Below are 18682 nucleotides of genomic sequence, written 5' to 3' on the forward strand. Positions count from 1 at the left end.
GGCTTTGTATAGATACAAATAATTACACTATTGAAAGAAATGCATTTAATTTCTCTTCATGACTGCCATATAAGTAATCTTCTCAGGCAGTATATGTAAAAATCTGTGAAGATAATTGTTATTTCTACCTCACTGTCCTCCACCCTGTTATCAAAACGAAATATTTTATGTGTGAAAAGTGGAAGTCAAGCCATTCTCCTTCACACTAAAACAGCAGCAGCATCTTAAACAACACTGTATGGTCCCATCCTACTTGGAAAAGAAATAATTCAACTTCCCCTAAAGAGAATTCACCATAGTATAGTCCAGTGCCTCAATGACCCCACATAAGAAGAATGACTTATAAGACTTGAGGAAACAATGGGATCTTTAAAAGCAAAGTAGTGAAAACTTCAAGTTTCTAGGACAAAGTCAAAAGTGTCCCATTATATAGAACAAAAGGATCTAGAAAATAAAGGCCACCTGTTTTGGAGTATGTGTTAAAACTATAAATGGAGACAGCCCTCCAAATTCTCCATTTGTAAGATCACATCATCTACAATGATATATTAAACATTTTGCAGTAATCCAAAAATGACATTTCCATACTATACAATTAAAAAAAAAAAATCTGATTAGTTGGATAAGATGTATCTGACCATTCCCACCTTCTTTACATAGGATCCATGGGCCACAGAAAGAGGAAGATCAATGTTGATGGGGTTCTTTAAACCTAAAGCCACTAATTTGAAATGCCATCACAAACAAGTTCCCAGTTTAAAGTTTTGCTACTATTAACTGTTTCTGACAAGACCAGTATCAAAGATGGCTCAGTAAGATAAGGCAACAGTGAAAAACAAGAGCTGGACTTCTTTTGGTGAGGGGGAAAGCATTCAATGATATGATAGATATAACTTTGGCTGTTCCTTTGCTTTTTTTTTTTTTTTTTTTTTTTTTGGAATGACTGGGTGGGTGATATGTTCCAATATATAGGTCTAAGGACTAGAGGCACAGTTGCAGTTAAAGTGCAGTACTGTTGCAAGAGGATGCTGGTACAGAATTAGTCATTGGGAAGATCTTCACTTTCTATAAATTTAACTGGATTGCCTCAGATTGATTTTGGAATCACCCCTGCAAATAAACTCCAGTATTCTTCCAGGGTCCACATAAGTTTAGAAGACAGAAAAGAAGGCATCGAAAAAAAGAAAATGGCCGTTTTAACTTTGGACAGGAAAGGGAAAGCAACATTCAGCAAAACAGGTATCTTCAGAAAGGGTTGTAACCTTCATTTCAATGTCATAAAATCCGTCAAAAATATTAACTCCAGTAGTCTCAAATGGCCATTGGATGTCACTGTTGCCCCCCAGAGGTACAGAGCCCTAACGCATTTCAACTGGGGGCAAATATGAGATTTACCTGTGCTTGTAAATCAGTAAACTGGAAAAAAGATTCCTGAACTTTTGGAATTGCATTCAAAAGCTGCTACTGAGTTTGTGGCCTCCCTTCCCCACTTTTTCTAACCCTTGCTCTCCCTACTCAATTCTACCACCTCTAAAACAAATTTAATGCAAGGTGACACTTTTTAAAAAATGAAATCCATTTTAATTTGGTTTTGAGAATTTCTTTACAACCCTTTGTTATAAATAACTGAGTCAAGCTGGGTCAACAAAACCAGATACTGGAAATCACTGATCTAGGAATATAGCACACCAACTCTATAAACTATCAGGCCAATGGCCTTTTCATGACAAAAGAAAGCTTCATTCTGCTAAGAGAATGCCTAGGCTAATTGATTGCCATTCACATGACATGGAATGGTAAGGGAGGAAAACGTATGCATACCCATGTATCAGGACAGAAAGGGGAAAGATGGACAGAAACATTTTTGAAGTTCCTGTTTTTGACAATGTTTTAAACTGCACTCACATTCCATTACATTATCACATTATTAAAGCTGGGTTTTAGTCTTACCCCCTTTTAGAGAGACAGCTAAGAAGGCATATGTAAATAGTTAAAATATTGAAGACAAATAGTAATTGCCTTAAAATGCATAACTGTTTTGTATATTTCAAGTAAGATGACTTAAAGAGTTAATTTTGGTTCCAGTTCAGCGTAAGCATTGTTAGTTACATGAGTGAGATTTGTTGGTAAAGGAATGTTCTGCCTTTCCCCAAACCCAGCTTCCAATTCTCTTTTTTTTCACAGTTCAGTTATGTTACGTTTTACAAAGCAAATTCATCATTGATTTTTCACTCATTATTTTGAAAATTAGGGACAGGTCTCATACTTCCAAATATTCCAACAAAAAAGAAAAGCATAATCATCATAAAAGACCACCTTCCCTGCACCTTCATTAACTTGTGTGACAAAGCCAATGATGGTATCAAACACGAGTACTTTCATCTTTGACAATTACATAAAAATTACACACAAACCGAAATCTCAACTTTTCATTCCATTAAAAGGCAATTATACTTTAAAAAAATGAAATGCTTCAATGTTAATTTTTCCATAAGCAATTTCTAAACCAATACTGAAACAAAGACAAAAAAAAAAAAAAAAATCCATGAGTTAATGGATAATCATCTCCCTGGGCAACTATGGAGTTGGTTGTTAGTTGGAGTTAGTTGGAGTTAGTTAACCTTGAATAATAAAGAGATTATAAAATCATCTCCAGAACTGGGTTCAATCTCCGACTCTGAACTAATAAACCAATTGTTAGCTTAAAATTTTTTTTCCAGAAAAATAACCCATATGTGTTCCCTTGCCCAAAAATTTCAACAATTAGCTAATACCAAATCACTCATTATTATAGAATCAATTGCCAAGATTTGTATATCACATATTTAATACTGCTTCAATACATTACCATAGGCACTGATGTTTTAAATTCAAATAAGAACATGTACATTAATATATAAATTAAATACACAATTTACTTTTAGATTTAAGCCCTTAATCAGAATGTTCCCCATAGAATCGAGATAAATGTAAGCACATAAACATAAGTAAAACAGCTCATAACAGGGAAAACACCTCCCCTCCATTTGTGGTCACATCATTTTTGAGATAATTAGGGAAAGAATGGGCCTTGACCAAATAAAGAGATTTAGTCACTCAAAAATCAAAATAGCTACATACCTAAAGCTAAATGTAATGCAAATAAATAAGTGCCTCTGGCCAGACCTGAGCTGAATAAAGCAATAAGCTTGTTAGAAGGTACTTGGGAACATTTATGGATTTTGAGGACTTTTTAGGAAAAAAGCAGCTTAATTAGTTGCTACTTAAATTTATAGCTATTCTGCTTACCTTTCAGGCTTTGAATAGTCCTAAATGATTGTAGAGAAGTGCATATTCACATATGGTCTATATTTCAAAACCTGCTCAGTTTTTGAACTGGTAAATGGAAGCTGATAAATTTGATTTTAAGGATTTACATCTGAAAATAAGTTCAAAAACATAGCTTGTCCTCCTTCCTGTTACAGTTTACTATATTCATCATCTATCCATTGCCCTTAAGTTCACACATACCCCAATCCATCCCTGTATTATGGAGAAAATATAGGATTGAGGAGATTGAAAATAATAGCTTGCATTTAGGTAAGTTTACAAAAAGTTTCACAAACATTATCTCATTTAACCTTCACAACAACTACAACCTCCCCCATGTCTAGGAGGCTGCTTTCTACTGGTGACAAAAACAATTGAGTTTGGCCAGAGCAGCTAAAGAGGCACAAATGACCCTATTGATGAAAGAGTCTTTGGAAGAGATATTAACAGGGATGAACTGTCCTGACCAAAAACTTCAGAGAAACTACTAAGGGAAGAAAAATATTCTGTAGAAGCTGTGGTCCCTTGGGTTTACCCCATTACCATAGCAGTGGGAATAATTAACCACAAGCCCCTCCCCATCACCAATTCACTTGTAGCATTAAAATACCTGCTAAAAAAGCCAGGGAAATTATGAGGGAACATGGTAATTTCTTTGTTAATTAGCCATACTAAATTATGTTTCTGAAATAGGCATTTTTTTATCCAATAAACTTTTTAAAAGCTTTTTCTCATTCCTTTAGCAGGTTCCAATCAATAGATTTGTACAGAGGCAGACCTATTAATTATCCAGGTTCTGCATATAAGCCTGTGTGTGTATGTACATTTATATATATTTTCTTTCCAAATACAAAGATAATGGTCTTTCCAAATGCGGATTAAACTCCTTAACATCCACAGCAGAAAAAAAAAATAGTAAATTCCCAAAGAGAATTCTGTGTAGTTCTACTGTGAAGTGCATCATTTTTTAGAGAAACCAAAAGGGATAGGGGTAGGCTATGAATCAATAAGGACAGATTGGACCTGTGATTTTAATCATATAAGGTACAAAGAGATGAGGTAACTCCCTCTTCCAGTGAGGATCAGTAACTTCAACAACTTATAGTCTTAAGAGAGTTGCCTAGAATACTGAGAGGTTAAATGACTTGTCAATGGTCATATAGTATATGTCAGAGGCGAAACCTGAATCCAGATCCTCCTACTTTCAGAGCTGGCTCTCTATTTATTATGTAATGTGAAAATATTTCTCAGATGAGAAATGAAAAATTCAACCAATCTTATGAAATTCAATATATTATCATTAACAGGAACTAATGATCAACAAATACAAAGGAAATTAGTTCAAACAGAATGATGAGTCTAATTAATCAAGCATTTTACTGTGTATTTATGCCTTTATGAAATAGCACTACTTTACAAAAAGGAGGAAGAACAATTAGCAAATTCAATTATGGATTTTAAAAAAAATCTTGGAAAATTAGTGGCCCTTAGTCTCCTCTGGTGTAAATGAGAGGGTTGGTTTAGACATAAACTATAGGGTTCCTTCTAGCTCTAATTCTATTCTATTGCTGAGGCTAATAATATCTAAATAAAGGCTTTTGACTTTAGGAGTAAACATTTTTAAGTATCTATTGAATTTGGCTCCCTGTTTTGAAATGCAAGACTTATAAAATCCAAATGATTTTTAATTTCCTGTAGCTTTTATAAATCAAGGCAATAACTTTTTTCTTAAACCAATTATTGAGGGAGGAAGGAATTAAATAAGTACAATTCACATATTTGTTCATGGTTCTTTCATTATGGACATCAGCCAGAATTTGATCACTAGCCATAATGTTTTTACTACCTATGGATTATCTATAAAAATAGGTTTTGACAATGGGCTCTCTTTTACCCACTACTCAATACAAGGCTAAGCTATGTCTAATATCAGTTGATTTATACCCAAGAAATACAAAGCACTCTAACTGAAACTTGAGAAATCCACTGGGGGGAAAAGTCATAGTGCATTTCAAGATTAAGTGTAATTTCTTTCAATAAGTCACTTTTCTTTTTTGGATTATCTCTGTTGCTTCCCTATTGTGGATAACAGAAAATGAACTATACACACATGCACACATGAATATATATATATATATATACATATATATATATACATATAGATACATATAAACAAATATATAATCTCACCCATCACATTTAGTTTTTATCAGTGTTTAGACTGCTGAACTGCAATCATGACCTAGAATATGGCTTATGTTGTGGGCAGGTCTGTTTGAGGTCTGCTTGGAAGAGTCAGACGCTGAGGAATTTGCAATTGTAAGCAAAGGAGACATTGCTGAGCCATCAGGAAGAGCAGTGGCTATCTCTGGAAACAAAGATGTCATGTTAAAATTGGACAAGTGAGAGTTGGTCATGTGCATCGGTGGCATATCAGGGAGAAGAGGAAAACTTGGTTGAGCAAATCCAACAGGCCTGGGAGGAGATAATATTGTTCCAAATCGGTTATTTAAACCTCCACTGTTTACCTTTTCTGTGCTAGGATTTGAGAACATCTGATTGGAAAAATAAGGGATTGAAATATCATTGGACAGCGTAGGGTGAGCCGGTGAATAAGGTGGATAGAAAGAAGGCAATGTATTCTGGGGATCTACCGGGATGAGTGCTGGAGTCCTAGTGGCACTGGGCTGAGTAACCTGTGGAATGAAAGAAGTATTGGCATTTATTGGTGGATTCATACCACCCTCTGGAATAAATGGGAATCCAAAATTTTGGGACAAAGTGTGTTGGTCTGGGGCTGCACTCTCATTAGATACTTGGGGACTATCAGGCATAAAACGAACAATACTTCCTCTCTTCTCTGTAGAGGATTGCTGACGTCCAATAATCATACTGCCACTGGTAGATAGAGGGAGGTGGGGAAGACTAGGATCAAAGACATTATTATGTCTTTGGTTTCCAGAACGATTCCTTTCAGCTTGACGGATTTTGGAACCACCACTGCTGTCTTGTAGGGGATGCCTTGATCTCTGGGTAACTGAAGAATTAGGCTGGCGAACTGAAGGAGGTCCTTGATCAGCACTCCCATGAGACACAGCTGGATGAGGCAGACTTGGCCGTGCTACCCCATGAATATTACTAGTAACTGGGGGATTCATGTGGCCCTTGGTTCCATGACTTTCAGTCATTCTCATGGGATTAGACTTTTGTACAGAAACATTGGGGCTTGTGTTTCGACCCTGAATATCCCCTGAGGAAGAAGAGCTTGAAAAAGGGATAGTCAAAGAACTGTTTCTGGTATTAATAGCACCCAACGACATATCACAGCTTTCTCTATTTTGAGTTTCACTTTCTCTTCGAATATGGATGCTCTCATGGGCCGGGGGACAATTATATTCAATTGTAGAAGATGGGCCACACTGTGTATTCCTCTGATGTTCTGTGATTGATCGTTGGCTCCCAATGACTTGATCACCAAGGTGAGGGGCAAGCAAACTCTGCATAAAGCTCTGGTGACAAGCATTTTCATTGTCTCTTGGAGGAATGGTGTTTCCAGCTGGAAGGCTCTGAACTGGTGGATAAGGTAATCTCTTTTGTCGGTCAATAGGTGGCCCATTATTTTGACTAATTCGAAAGGCCTGGGATTGCATGCCTCTCAGTGATGACACAGGATTACCTATTTCATTATTTCTTGAAGACTGGACTTCAAAATTGCTCTGGGGCTGTTGGCTAGCTCCACTCGGCTTAAATGTCTGACAATCAGAAAGACGAACTTCTGAGGCAACTGTATGATCTACACGACTCTGCATATTATGAATGGCTAAACCCTTATTTCTTGGAACATCAAGGTAACTTCTCATTTCAAGCTGATCTGAAACCCTAGGACCCTGAACTGATATGCCCATTCTCTGCTCTGAATTAGATGAAGTTTTCCCAATGAGTGCCTCTGCAGAATAACTTGAAACTCTATTTCTTTCTGGCCTATGTGGCGTACAGGTCATATCTGAAGACCTCGTTACAATACTTGGCTGGGATACCATTTGTTGCTCTAACCCTCTAGGTGGCATAAGTCTTTGCATTGGATTGTGTGCAGTTACATGCTCAGAAGAAACTCCTGAACTTTGCTGCCTACTTCCAACATCCTGTTGCTGATGCATAATGTCTTGATTTAAATGGTTTTGTGGGTGGTTATGGTGAGTCCGGCTTGTTGAAGGGTTCTCGCAGCTTTTTTCTGATTGGGAATTTCCAAAATGCTGTTGCATCTGTTGCTGCATCTGCTGATGGTGGGGGTGAGGTTGCCCACCCTTGGGTCGTGACTGGTCACTTCCATGATGCTTCTGCTGTATGGAAAGTTGAGGGGCTTGAGTTCCCTGGACAAGATTCCTCTTCTTTTGCATTTGAACTTCCTGCTGTATAGTCCTCTGCTGATGCACACCATGAGACTGGGAATGAATGGAGCTGTCTGCATGAGGTACATGATGCTGCAGTTGGTATAAGTGATGTCTTTCTCTTAACTGTCCTGCTTGCTGTTGCTGCTTTAAATACGGATGATTATTATGAAGGTGAGATATGCCTTGAGCAGGAGGTACATGTTGCTGCTGCAAGGACTGCAGATGTTGACTTCCTGCCTGGCTTTGTTGTTGCTCAGTCATTGAAGGCTGTGAATTGCACTGAACTTCAGGTTGTCTCAAAGCAGATGTGACAAAGTTGTTGGGTGGGAATAACCGAGAAAGGTCATCCACATGCCCTGGGTTGCTAACAGGTACCACTGAGTTTGAAGAGTTAGGAGGGATTTGACCAACCATCATTTGAGTTTGATCAGCAATGTTGTCAGGTGTCCGGCTCATTAGAGACATACCTTCAAGTCTGAGGGGTGCTGGCTGACAATGTTTTTGCCTTTTAGCTGTAGAAAGTAAAAGATCATCTTGAACAGGACGTTTGGCAGGATCCTTACGACTTTCATGACTTGACTTTAAGTGTGATTCTTGAATTTGTGAATTTGGTATATTAGTCATGGTATTTAACTGGTCTTGAGAATATTCAGCCATTAGAGATGGTTCAGGAGGTTGAGTGACATAGGAACTAGATGAAACTGAGAGATTCACTGTTGCAGGAATAGCTGGTTGCTCTGAGCAGCTAACTAAAGGATGGTTGATACTACTCTGATGAATAAGATTATTAACACTTAAACTAGAAATGCTTGGTGACTGAGAAGTTGAAACCTGTATAGAGGCATGTGATGTTTCAGTTGATACTGAACAACTTGGTTTTTCAAGAGACCTATCCACATTTGCTTGAACGGAATCCTGGGAACTAAATTCATTTGCTGTTGCTTCTACCTGTCCTGTAGCATTTTCCTTTGCTGCCTGGGTTTTGAAAGGCTGCTCTCCCTCTAAAGATGAAGCTTCAGATGGCTTGGAAGTAGTTTCCTGTATATCAGTCTGGACACCAACTCTTCCCTTCTCAAGGTTCTCTTGATCAAAAATAGCTCTTGCTGCAAGTGCTACTATATCAGTTTGTTCTGCAAAGGTACAATTGTCGCATGTACTAGCTGATGTACTGTTGGTAACATCTTCTCTCGTGGTATCAGGAAGCATGGATGCAACTGAGAAACCACGACTACTGCCAGAGCTGGTTGACATGGGGGAATCTGTCTGCCTGCTGGCAAGCAAAGAGCTATTAATGGCCTCTTGATCAGGAATACAGGAATGATGCTGTGATAAATTCCCACCTTCACCATTCATTAGTAATAGTTCCTGTTTCTGAGGCAATTCAATACTTGATCCAACAATTTTAGAGTTTTCTGAAGGAAAGTTCGGATGGTCCACTTGAGCTGAAAGAGGGGTTTTCTGACCCTCTTTTTCCTTTGTAAGGTCAGAGAGCAATGCAGTCAAACCATGTCCTTTTAATAAACCTGTGGCTTGCACTGCAGCTGATGAATCCTGTCTACATGGCTCAGAAATAATTTCCACTCCTGAAGCACCACTGGTACTTGTGGTGCTTTGGGTGGATGAGGATCCAGGAATCTGAGAAACCAAAATATGTGGATCACTTGGAGAGGGAATCAAGAGACCAGATGAAATACAGGACCTGGAAGAGTCTGACACCTCAGGACTAGTTGCTGGCTTACTTTGAGATCTTCCTGATTGCAAAGTGGACACAGAATCTCGAGGATCCGGTGAGGTCAAAACAAAATGTTCACTTGTAATGGGTTCTTGGGAGGGTGAATGTGACACCTCTAATGAATGAGACTCTGACACTAAAGGTTCAGAACTGACACCCTCAAAGGAATGAGAATCAGAGGCATTCACACTGTTTGCTTGAGTTTCAGTAGCAGGAGTTAATGCCACAGGTAGGCTTTCTAGCAGCCCATCAGCACACGATTGTGGAGTTGATCCTTCTGTGTTGGCACAATCTAATTTCCCTGAATCCCTATTGGGATTTACTGGGCATGCTGATTTGTTAGCTACATGTTTTTTGGGGCCTGGCTTTTTGATCACTCTTTTTGATTTCACATTAGAAGGCAAACTAGCTAGAGCTTTCACTGGAGAAATGTTCATATGATTAGCAGTGTTGGATAGAACTGCTGTGTTATCAGTAGTTAGAGGAGATGCTGCAGTAGTTGGTAATGAAACACAGTTAACTGGGGTGACCCGACTAGTAGTAGCAGGTGGAGGATTGGCAGGCTGGCCGATAGCCAATTGTACACAGCTTTGCCCAGCCATCTGCGAAATGCTTTGATTGAGGCTGGCCAAAGCACCAAATGTATTCAGGGCAACATTGGTATTTGGATCTTCGCTGGTGGTGGGTTGAATGATTTGCATAGGGGTTTGATTCGTAGCTCCTGATGAGGACATTACAGGCTGCAAAGCAAATAACTGTCCATTTAAAGAAATAGTCTGAGGCTGCTGTTGATTTGACATTGTAACAGAAAAAGTTTGTGTAGAATTAGAAGATGATGACGATGATGAAGGCCTCGGTAATATATGGACGAGGTGTTTTCCTCCAAATGTCTGTGGAGCCGAAACATTTTGCACTGAATTATTAGACACTACTACAGGATTGGCTCCGTTAACAGAGACACGAACAGAACCAGGAGGTGGAGCAGAGAGAAGTGGCAAAGGATTCTGATTAGCTGCCTGTATAATCACTATCTGTTGACCAACTGTTTGATTGGGAACTTCGGCTCTCATAACTCCTGGGCACGGTGTGGTACTGGGTGGCTGAAGAATGATAACATTCTGATTAGCTGAACCTGCATTAACAGCTGACCCAACTGGCTGAGCCATCTGAATTACTTGCATTGTTGAATTATATGGAAGGATATTTGGGGGAGGCTGAGTTTTAATTGGTGGTTGAGCAATTAGTGGCTGCATAGGTAAAGATGGACAAGAAGGCAAAGTCACAACTACTTGCTCAACCTGCTGTCCATCTGAAGGATATGAGCCATTCAAGACACACGTAGCCATGTGTCTATTGTGGTTGGGAGCTGAAGTACTACTGCCCGGCTCATTTAATATTGGGGTTACAATAGTGGATGGTGTCTGGCTTAATGGCTGAACAGTGTTTCCTGCTAGTTGCAATGTAGTCCATGTTGTCTGCGTGTTTCCAGATGAGGGGATGCGAGTAAGGCTGTTTATGTTTTTCAAATCAGAAGCATTAACACTTGAAGAAGGCAAAGAGCAAGAAAGAGACCAACCACTGTCTAAATGGCTTGCAGAGACTGTGCTTATAGCAGTTGTAGCCTTGACTGCTAGAGCCACAGAAGGTGCCTCTACACCAGCACTGCTTGTTAAATCTGTGTTCTTACTAATGTTCACTGGAGAGGAATTCCTAGGGATTGAAGGTCTCAGAGGTTGGGAGCAAGCTGTATCAGCAACTGGTACCACAAAGTTGTCCTGACAATCACTTCTAAAATCCTGTAAGCTTAGACAGGATTTGTTTCCAGGTTGCACTTGAAAAGAAAGTACAGAAGTGCTGGGGGAAATGCTGGTAGCACAGGACATGGGTCTCTTGGGTAACTTGGGGCTCTCTTGTCCATTTTTGCTTTCAGAAGCATTATGCCCACTTAGTGGCATACTTGATGAACTTAGTTGGTTGGATTCAGATCCAGATGGAACAGTAATCTGCGAGCTGTTAGAACTAAGCACACTTGACTCATTTTCTGAGGTGGAAATTTCAAGAATGTTCTGAGCAGGAATGGCAGCAGGAAGACAAAGGGGAACAGACTGGTTAGCAGTCAAGGAGGAAACTGGAGTCTGATGCCATGGCTTATTTTCAGGGGGAAAAACTCCAGAAAGGGACACAGGAGTCACCAGATTGCAAGACCTTTGAACTGGCACAACATTAGCTGTCTGTTTTTGTAAATTATGACCAACATTAAATGTAATTCCCTGAACAGCTGTCGCTTGGTTGTTTCCACCAGGTTGACTTCCATTTGAATAGACAATGATGTTCTTCTGAATCTGGTCACTAGGAATAACGACAGAAACTTTGGCATTTTTGAGATTTCCTTTCCAGTGGATTGTAGGGTCATCATACAGGCAAATATCATTTGCTTTCAGTAATTCAATGTATCGACCATTTTCCCTTTGGGTTTCTTCAAGCTGTTTCCGCAGTTTTTTAATTTCTTCAGCTACAAAATTTTTAAAAAATTATAAGAATAAATTATGAATGTCAATTTAGGATAATCTTAGGAATACAAATTACAAGTTAGTGAAATTGCCAATGTGAATTGTTCTGAATTCCTCACTACAGTACTGGAAATCTTAAGTTCTCTTCTTATATAAATTAGAGGGCTAGATTTGGCCAGCAGAGGACTAGGATCCAACTCAGCCTCTGCCACTTATTACTTGCCATAGAACTTTTAGGAGCCTGTGTTTCTTCACCTATAAAATGAGGACATTAAATGAGATGAGTATATAAGGTTCCTTCCAGCTCTAACTCTATGTTCCTATGATCCTACCATGGGCAAGTACAAGATAAGTCACTTACCACTTCGGAAAAATGCCAATTTCTCTTAGTCTGTCTCTGTGAGGTTTAATTTTTGACAAGAAAACAACTTGACACAGTATAGAGGCTATCATTATGGCTTAATTTGCTCTAGGTTCAAATTCTGCTTAATACTTCATAACTGTATGATGAGGAACAAGTCGACCTCTCTGAGTTTCAGTACCTACATCTGAAAATAGGAATAATGATACTTCACTCATAGTTTTTAGGAAGCTAAAAGCAAACATTGATTACAAAGAATTCTGCAAACTTGAGAGGACTATAGATTAGCTATTATGTTTATATCGGCTCCATGAATTTTTTTTGTAATATTTTTCCCAATATATTTAAGGTAACTTTTAACACTCATTTTTACAAAATTATAAGTTCTGAAATTTTCTCTCTTCCTTCTTCCCCCCTTCTTGTAGGTTCTTTCCCCTGTTTTGTGATCTCCTTGGGACACAGAACTACTACTGGCATAGCTGTGTTCATTGGACTTCAATCCTCATTTCTACACCGATGATTCCTGAATCTCAATGTCTATCTGTCTCTTTCTTTCTATGTCTGTCTGTCTGTCTCTCCTTCATCTTTCTATCCCCAGCCCTAATCTCTCTCTTGAAGTGATCATCTATTTCATATATATGCAAATATTCCCAATTCTTTCTTCCCTCATCCTCCTTATCTAATCAATTACTAAGACTTAAAGCTTCTACTGCCCTCCTATCTCTTACAGTTGTCTCCATTTCTTTAACAAAATCTCAGTACTAGTTCAGGCTCTGACCATATCTTAGGCTGTTTAATAACCTCCTACTTGGTCTCTCTCTTTCTAATTTCCCTCTTCTTCAAACAATCTTCCATAAAGCTATTGTTCAAAGGAAGACATACAAATTCCTCAGCCTGGCATTTAAAGTTCTACCTCCTTTTCTCATCTTCTTTCACATAATTTCCCTTGACACAATCTAGAATCTAGTCAAATTAGACTAGGAATTGCTTCTTGACCAAAACCTTGATGTATCTGCACATACTAGGCACTGATTCCCCCACCACTACCTCCTTCCCTCTCTATTTCTCTCTCCATCTCTGTGTCTGTGTCTGTGTGTCTGTCTCTCTCTCTCTCTCTCTTCCTTGTCTTTGAGACAAAAATATTGTAGTCTCAGAGCCTAACCCAATACCTTATACACAACAGACATTTAGTAATCGCTTGCTTAACTGAATTTTCTGATTACTAAAGTAATGTTTTTGGCATTAAAAATAAAATTGTCCTTGTTACTGAAGTTTAATTCTTTAGGACTGGTGCAGTTAAGTAATACAAGGTCAATTGAGGAGTGAGAAAAAGAAATAACTTATAAGGAATACAGATAAGGCTCTTTTAAGGAAGTGGCACCTCAGCTGAATCTCAAAGACAAGGCTGGTAAAGTAGGTAATAGTACTTATTACTGTTAAATATCTACTGTAAATCAACTTGAAAACACTTATCTTTAGCAGTAACCAGCACAAAAGAAAGAAAGCTACATAGTATTAGAGAAATTTTCACTAACTGCCCATAAGGAGTCAATATATGGATATTTATGGAAGTTTAATTGGTTTCTGGCTGATAACATAGGTGTACATTAAGATATCATCTTAATCAAGGGCTTCTCTTCCTTGTTTCTACCTCTATCTGAGTCATATACTATACTAACTTTGATGGTTTTCCACCTTTGTATATACATAAAATGAAATTCCTAGAGTGTGTGTTGTATATATAGCTAAAAGGAGGTATCCCAGTGAAGGGATAATAGACAACCTAACTGCTGAACTGGTATACATGAAACAGTAAAAGAACCAAAAAAGTTATTCTAATATCCTAGTCCATTGCACAGATGCTATACAGAAGACTTACAAAAAGAAAGGAATAAATTGTTAATCAAATTAAAAATGGAATATGAAATATGGAATTGTGTACAAAATGTTTTGCTGGAAAGTAGAAAGAAAGGCACTTAAGAATTAAAGAATCTATTTTCACGTTTAAATTTCACTACAGTGCCTTCCTAGTTTGTAAAATGTACATAACTGTATTTACTATCTTACAGGATTGGTGCAAAGACAGCCACTTTGTAAGCTGAAAGGTTCCATGTAACTGCTACCTTTTATAGATGATTGATTTGCTGGAAGAACTAAAAAAAAAAAAAAAAAAAAAAAAAAAAGGCAATACCACCACTACATCTGATACTTCCTATTCACTACTTCACAACTGACCTCTTGTAAATTTGGGATTTGATCTCACTTTCCTATAGGAGAGTTACTAAAACTTGTTTAAAAGTCCAACATCACATTTACTACAGTGGATAAATTCTCCCTCCTGTTCCCACCTAAATCAATAGCTGGCTAACTGGACTGTTTGCAACCACAACAGGCTTCCTTTTTGTTCTCATCAAAGCTACAAATACAGATCCAATCTAAACTTGTCTGCCAGGTTAATCTTCCCATTCCTAGGCAAGTTGTTTTAGCAATCATTAAAAAAATTTTTTTTCTCTGTGGAAAAATTGAAATTGTTTTGTAATAGTAAAAATCACCTCTATTTCAAAAGCCAGAAAGTATCACATTTCTTATAAACGCAATAATTAAATCATTTAATAAGCTTCTTCCACTGACACAGATAGCAACATAACTTTTTTTATGCTCTTATAGATGGTTTCCATGAGTTACTATGACCCAAAAAAGACATTCCTTGTGGACATCCTTTTGATAAGGAGCCTAACCACACTTTGCGATGTTGGTCTTTTAACAATTACACAACCCAAGGTCAGGCTCAAATTTGAAGCTTTTACAAATTGTATAAGTATAAAAATGGGCAGGTAGAGCTTGGGCTCTGCTAGTGTGATCTCCAAAAACTGCTGGTCACTTCTATAGCATCATGAAGTATCAGTTATTTCTGTCCCTAAGAGTCATATGAGGAGATATGAGTAGGCAGTCATAATAACTGATCCTGGTTTCAATTTAAACTGAGCAGAATCTGCCCTACAACCTTCTGGAATTGCCCTAACTGGAAGATATACAATAACAAAAAGAAATAAGTATTCCTAGTTTATTATTATTTAAGAAAATTTGCAAAAACCTGGAGAATATTCACTACCCATCTGATTATATAAAAATGATGAAACCATGATAGGTGTAAAGTGGAAAAGAGGTGAAAATTATGGCTGAATGTATATACATTTGAAAGAAATGTATATATTTACCTTGTTCATGGTTGCCTCCATTGAGTAAGAGTTCATCATTTTGCCTTTTTAATTCTGTTATGTACTTAAAGGCTTGATCCAGGATCATGTTCTTGCTCTGCCAGAGAAACCCAAATTTTAAAAAATTGTCATAAAAAAAAAAATACCATTAAATGATAAGAAATAGTCACAAACTTCTAAAAGTAGGCTTACTAGGTTTACATTTGTTCTAAACAAGCATGTGAGAAAATGCAGTCTATTCATAGCTTTACAACAATGCTATCCTCAAACACATTTCATGTTGTTATATCTGTGTAACCACCATTATAAATTTATTATCCAGCATACTAAAAAAAAATTTTCTCTAAAGAAAGTTAGTGTCATACCCTAACTTTCTCTATGCCTAGATTATCTCAAGACAATTATGTCTTACATCAGCATATCTTGAAGTGTTGAGATATTCTGATATTCAACACCTCAAAGCCATTACAAAAACCTCTCCATAAGAATGACTGTCTTTTTTTTATCTTTATATCCCAAAGGCTTAACACAATATACAGTACATAGTAGGTGATTCGTAATTATTAAAGACATCACAATGTGGTGGAAAGAACACTGAGCACCATCAGATTGTAAAGTTTTAAGTTCTGACTCAGCTTCTTCCCAGATAAGTGATTTTGGACAAATTATCTAGCTTCACTGAGCTCCAATTTCATTATTTGTGAAAAAGAAAAAAAAAAGCAGTAATATCTGTAATATGGTCTCAGTTTTAAGTTTTTAACACTATTAAGCTTAAAAATGCACCAAGACTTTTGTGATACCCTCATTATTTATCTCTTTTTTTTTTTGGGGGGGGGGGGGGGAGAAGGTGAGGCAATTGGGATTAATTGACTTGCCCAGGGCCATATCTAGTGAGTGTTAAGTGTCTGAATCTGGATTTGAACTCAGGTCCACCTGAAAACAGGGCCAGCACTCTATCTACTGCACCATCTAGCTGCCTCCCCTATATTATTTATTTCAAAGTGATTGTGATGATCTAATGCAATGATATATTCAAATGTTACATAAATGAAAAGCACTTTCCTATTACTGCCCTAGCTCACTTATAGTTGAATCTTGGACTTTAGGAAAATGTATGGCACAGTAAGTACTCTTGGGCAAAGAGGGATTTTTCTAAATTCAAGCCAAGTAAACTAAAATTTTAATAATTAGCCCTAGCAGAGATTTGCTATATAATCCTAAGCAATTCTTTTAATATACAATGGGGAAAATCATGCTATTTTATCTTACAAGGCTGCTATACAAATAGGCACACAAACAATTAATGAAGTTTACCTGCCAATTCCCTCTGGTTGACTGCCCACAAGTTTCTACATCACAAATAAGTTTGCAAGAACTGTCTGCATGTAGCAGTAGTGGAGAGTCCAAAATGGAGAAAAGGAGTCATCTGGAAGGCATCTACAGCTCTTCTCCATAATGATTCCAGAATTTTATCCACTCTTGCTTTCAGGTGCCAAAGACTGGGTTCCATTTGGAATTTAGAGGAATGGGGGTGGGAAGGGAGAGAGAAGCGGGGTCATAGTTCCTCCCTTGCACCTGTCCTTGGGGACAGCCAAGAGGTGAATATCTAGACCAGGACCTGACAGGACAGAAACCATATGAGGGAGCTTCCAACAAATTCACTGTGTATTTTTTAGAAAAAAAAAAAGGAATAAGAGAACATATTGCTTTCTCTCAAACATATTTAGGGAGACAATATATACATCAAACAACTAAAACTAATTGTAAACAATGTGTACAAGTTCAAATTAATAGAAGACAAAGTATTTAGGTGGTGAAGAAAGGCACAGTCATGAATATTAGTTAATAAGACAAAATTCTGGGTGTTTTGTTTCTATAAATAGTAAAGAATAATCACAACTACTCAAATATCTCAAACATCATGAGCTTTAAGAGAGGAGAACCTATTCTAATTTTAAGAAATGGTCCAAAGTGTAAAGGAACAATTGAAGCATTTCCTGAACAATGAATGTAAGCATAAATGACTGTTTACCTGCTTCAGTGCAGGTGAACATGGTACAAGTTCTCCAATTCGGTTGATTCCCGCATTAATTTTCTTCTTTCGATGTCTCTCCACTAAACAGAAAGAAAGGTAACCACAGAACTAATGAACTGTCACATCTATTCAACATATAAGTGCTGTCTAACCTTATTTCCTATCTAGATAAGGAAATTTTGAAGAAATGACTATTAAGACATATTTGTACTAGTCAAAGGTTTACAAAGAGCTTTTCTGTCATTTCGAGCCTATGAAATAGGAAACAGTATGATTAACCCCAATTTTTTTTTTTACCTATGAGAAAACTGGGGCTTTGGGAGGTTAATTAGCAGAGCTGCCTAGAGCCACACAATTAGCATCAATCAAGATGCAAACTCAAGTCTCTGAAATTCAAGTCTGATATTCTTAATACTACCCACACAGAAGGCATTCTTGAACAGGCATTAATTGGGGTATAGAGTCTCTTTAAACTCTTTTAAAGAGTCTGTGTTGGATAAACAGAAGAACAGATACCCTTCTTTATGTGATCTTTAAGAAGTTTGTGCATATCAAGGCATAATAGAAAACTGACATGACAAATAAAAATTACAAAAAGAAAGAATGGTTGTGTTGATATTCTACATTCACTAGTCTATTTATTATGTGGCATTTTCTTTCAAAACTAACAATTAATAAACACCTTAACAAATGATGAATCTCAGGAGCTCATAATCAAAGTAAGACATCAGAAACTAACACAGCTTTAGGAAACGTGTAACTTTACACAAGGAACACAAATTTTAACTGTTAGCTGCCATGCTAGACATAACAACCTGGTTTAAAAAAAAAAAAGATATTTAACTAGATAGCCAATTAGGTGGAGAAATGCTTATTGCACATGGCTTAAAACAACCAAATGATTTCTGCTTCTAGACTTGTCCCTTCTCCATGAGATCAGTATTGCCTGCCCACTCTAGGCCTGTAGGATTCTCATCACTTCCATATAAAATTCTGTGATGTTATTTCTCTAATTGATTTAAGAAACCATTATATGAGAATACAGCAAAATCTGGCTGGCTGTCCAAGGTTGGAGGAAAATATATGATATTAATTTCCTATATGATAATGGAAACCCTGAATCTCT

General features: G+C 37.5%; 1 protein-coding gene across 2 annotated transcripts in view; it reads right to left on the bottom strand.

Annotated features, from left to right (window-relative positions):
- Positions 1–911: 911 nt before the first annotated feature.
- The window catches only part of USF3 (upstream transcription factor family member 3), a 40770-nt gene continuing 22999 nt past the window's right edge, over positions 912–18682 (bottom strand). For both annotated transcript variants that reach the window (XM_031959677.1, XM_031959676.1), the window contains 3 exons: positions 17554–17636; positions 15522–15618; positions 912–11944 (listed from right to left, as the gene is read on the bottom strand). In XM_031959677.1, the coding sequence (XP_031815537.1) occupies positions 5526–11944; positions 15522–15618; positions 17554–17636 (6599 nt within the window). In that variant the 3' untranslated portion in view covers positions 912–5525. The remainder of the gene's footprint in view (positions 11945–15521; positions 15619–17553; positions 17637–18682) is intronic.

This window comes from Sarcophilus harrisii, chromosome 3, assembly GCF_902635505.1.
Source record: "Sarcophilus harrisii chromosome 3, mSarHar1.11, whole genome shotgun sequence".
Taxonomy (NCBI): domain Eukaryota; kingdom Metazoa; phylum Chordata; class Mammalia; order Dasyuromorphia; family Dasyuridae; genus Sarcophilus; species Sarcophilus harrisii.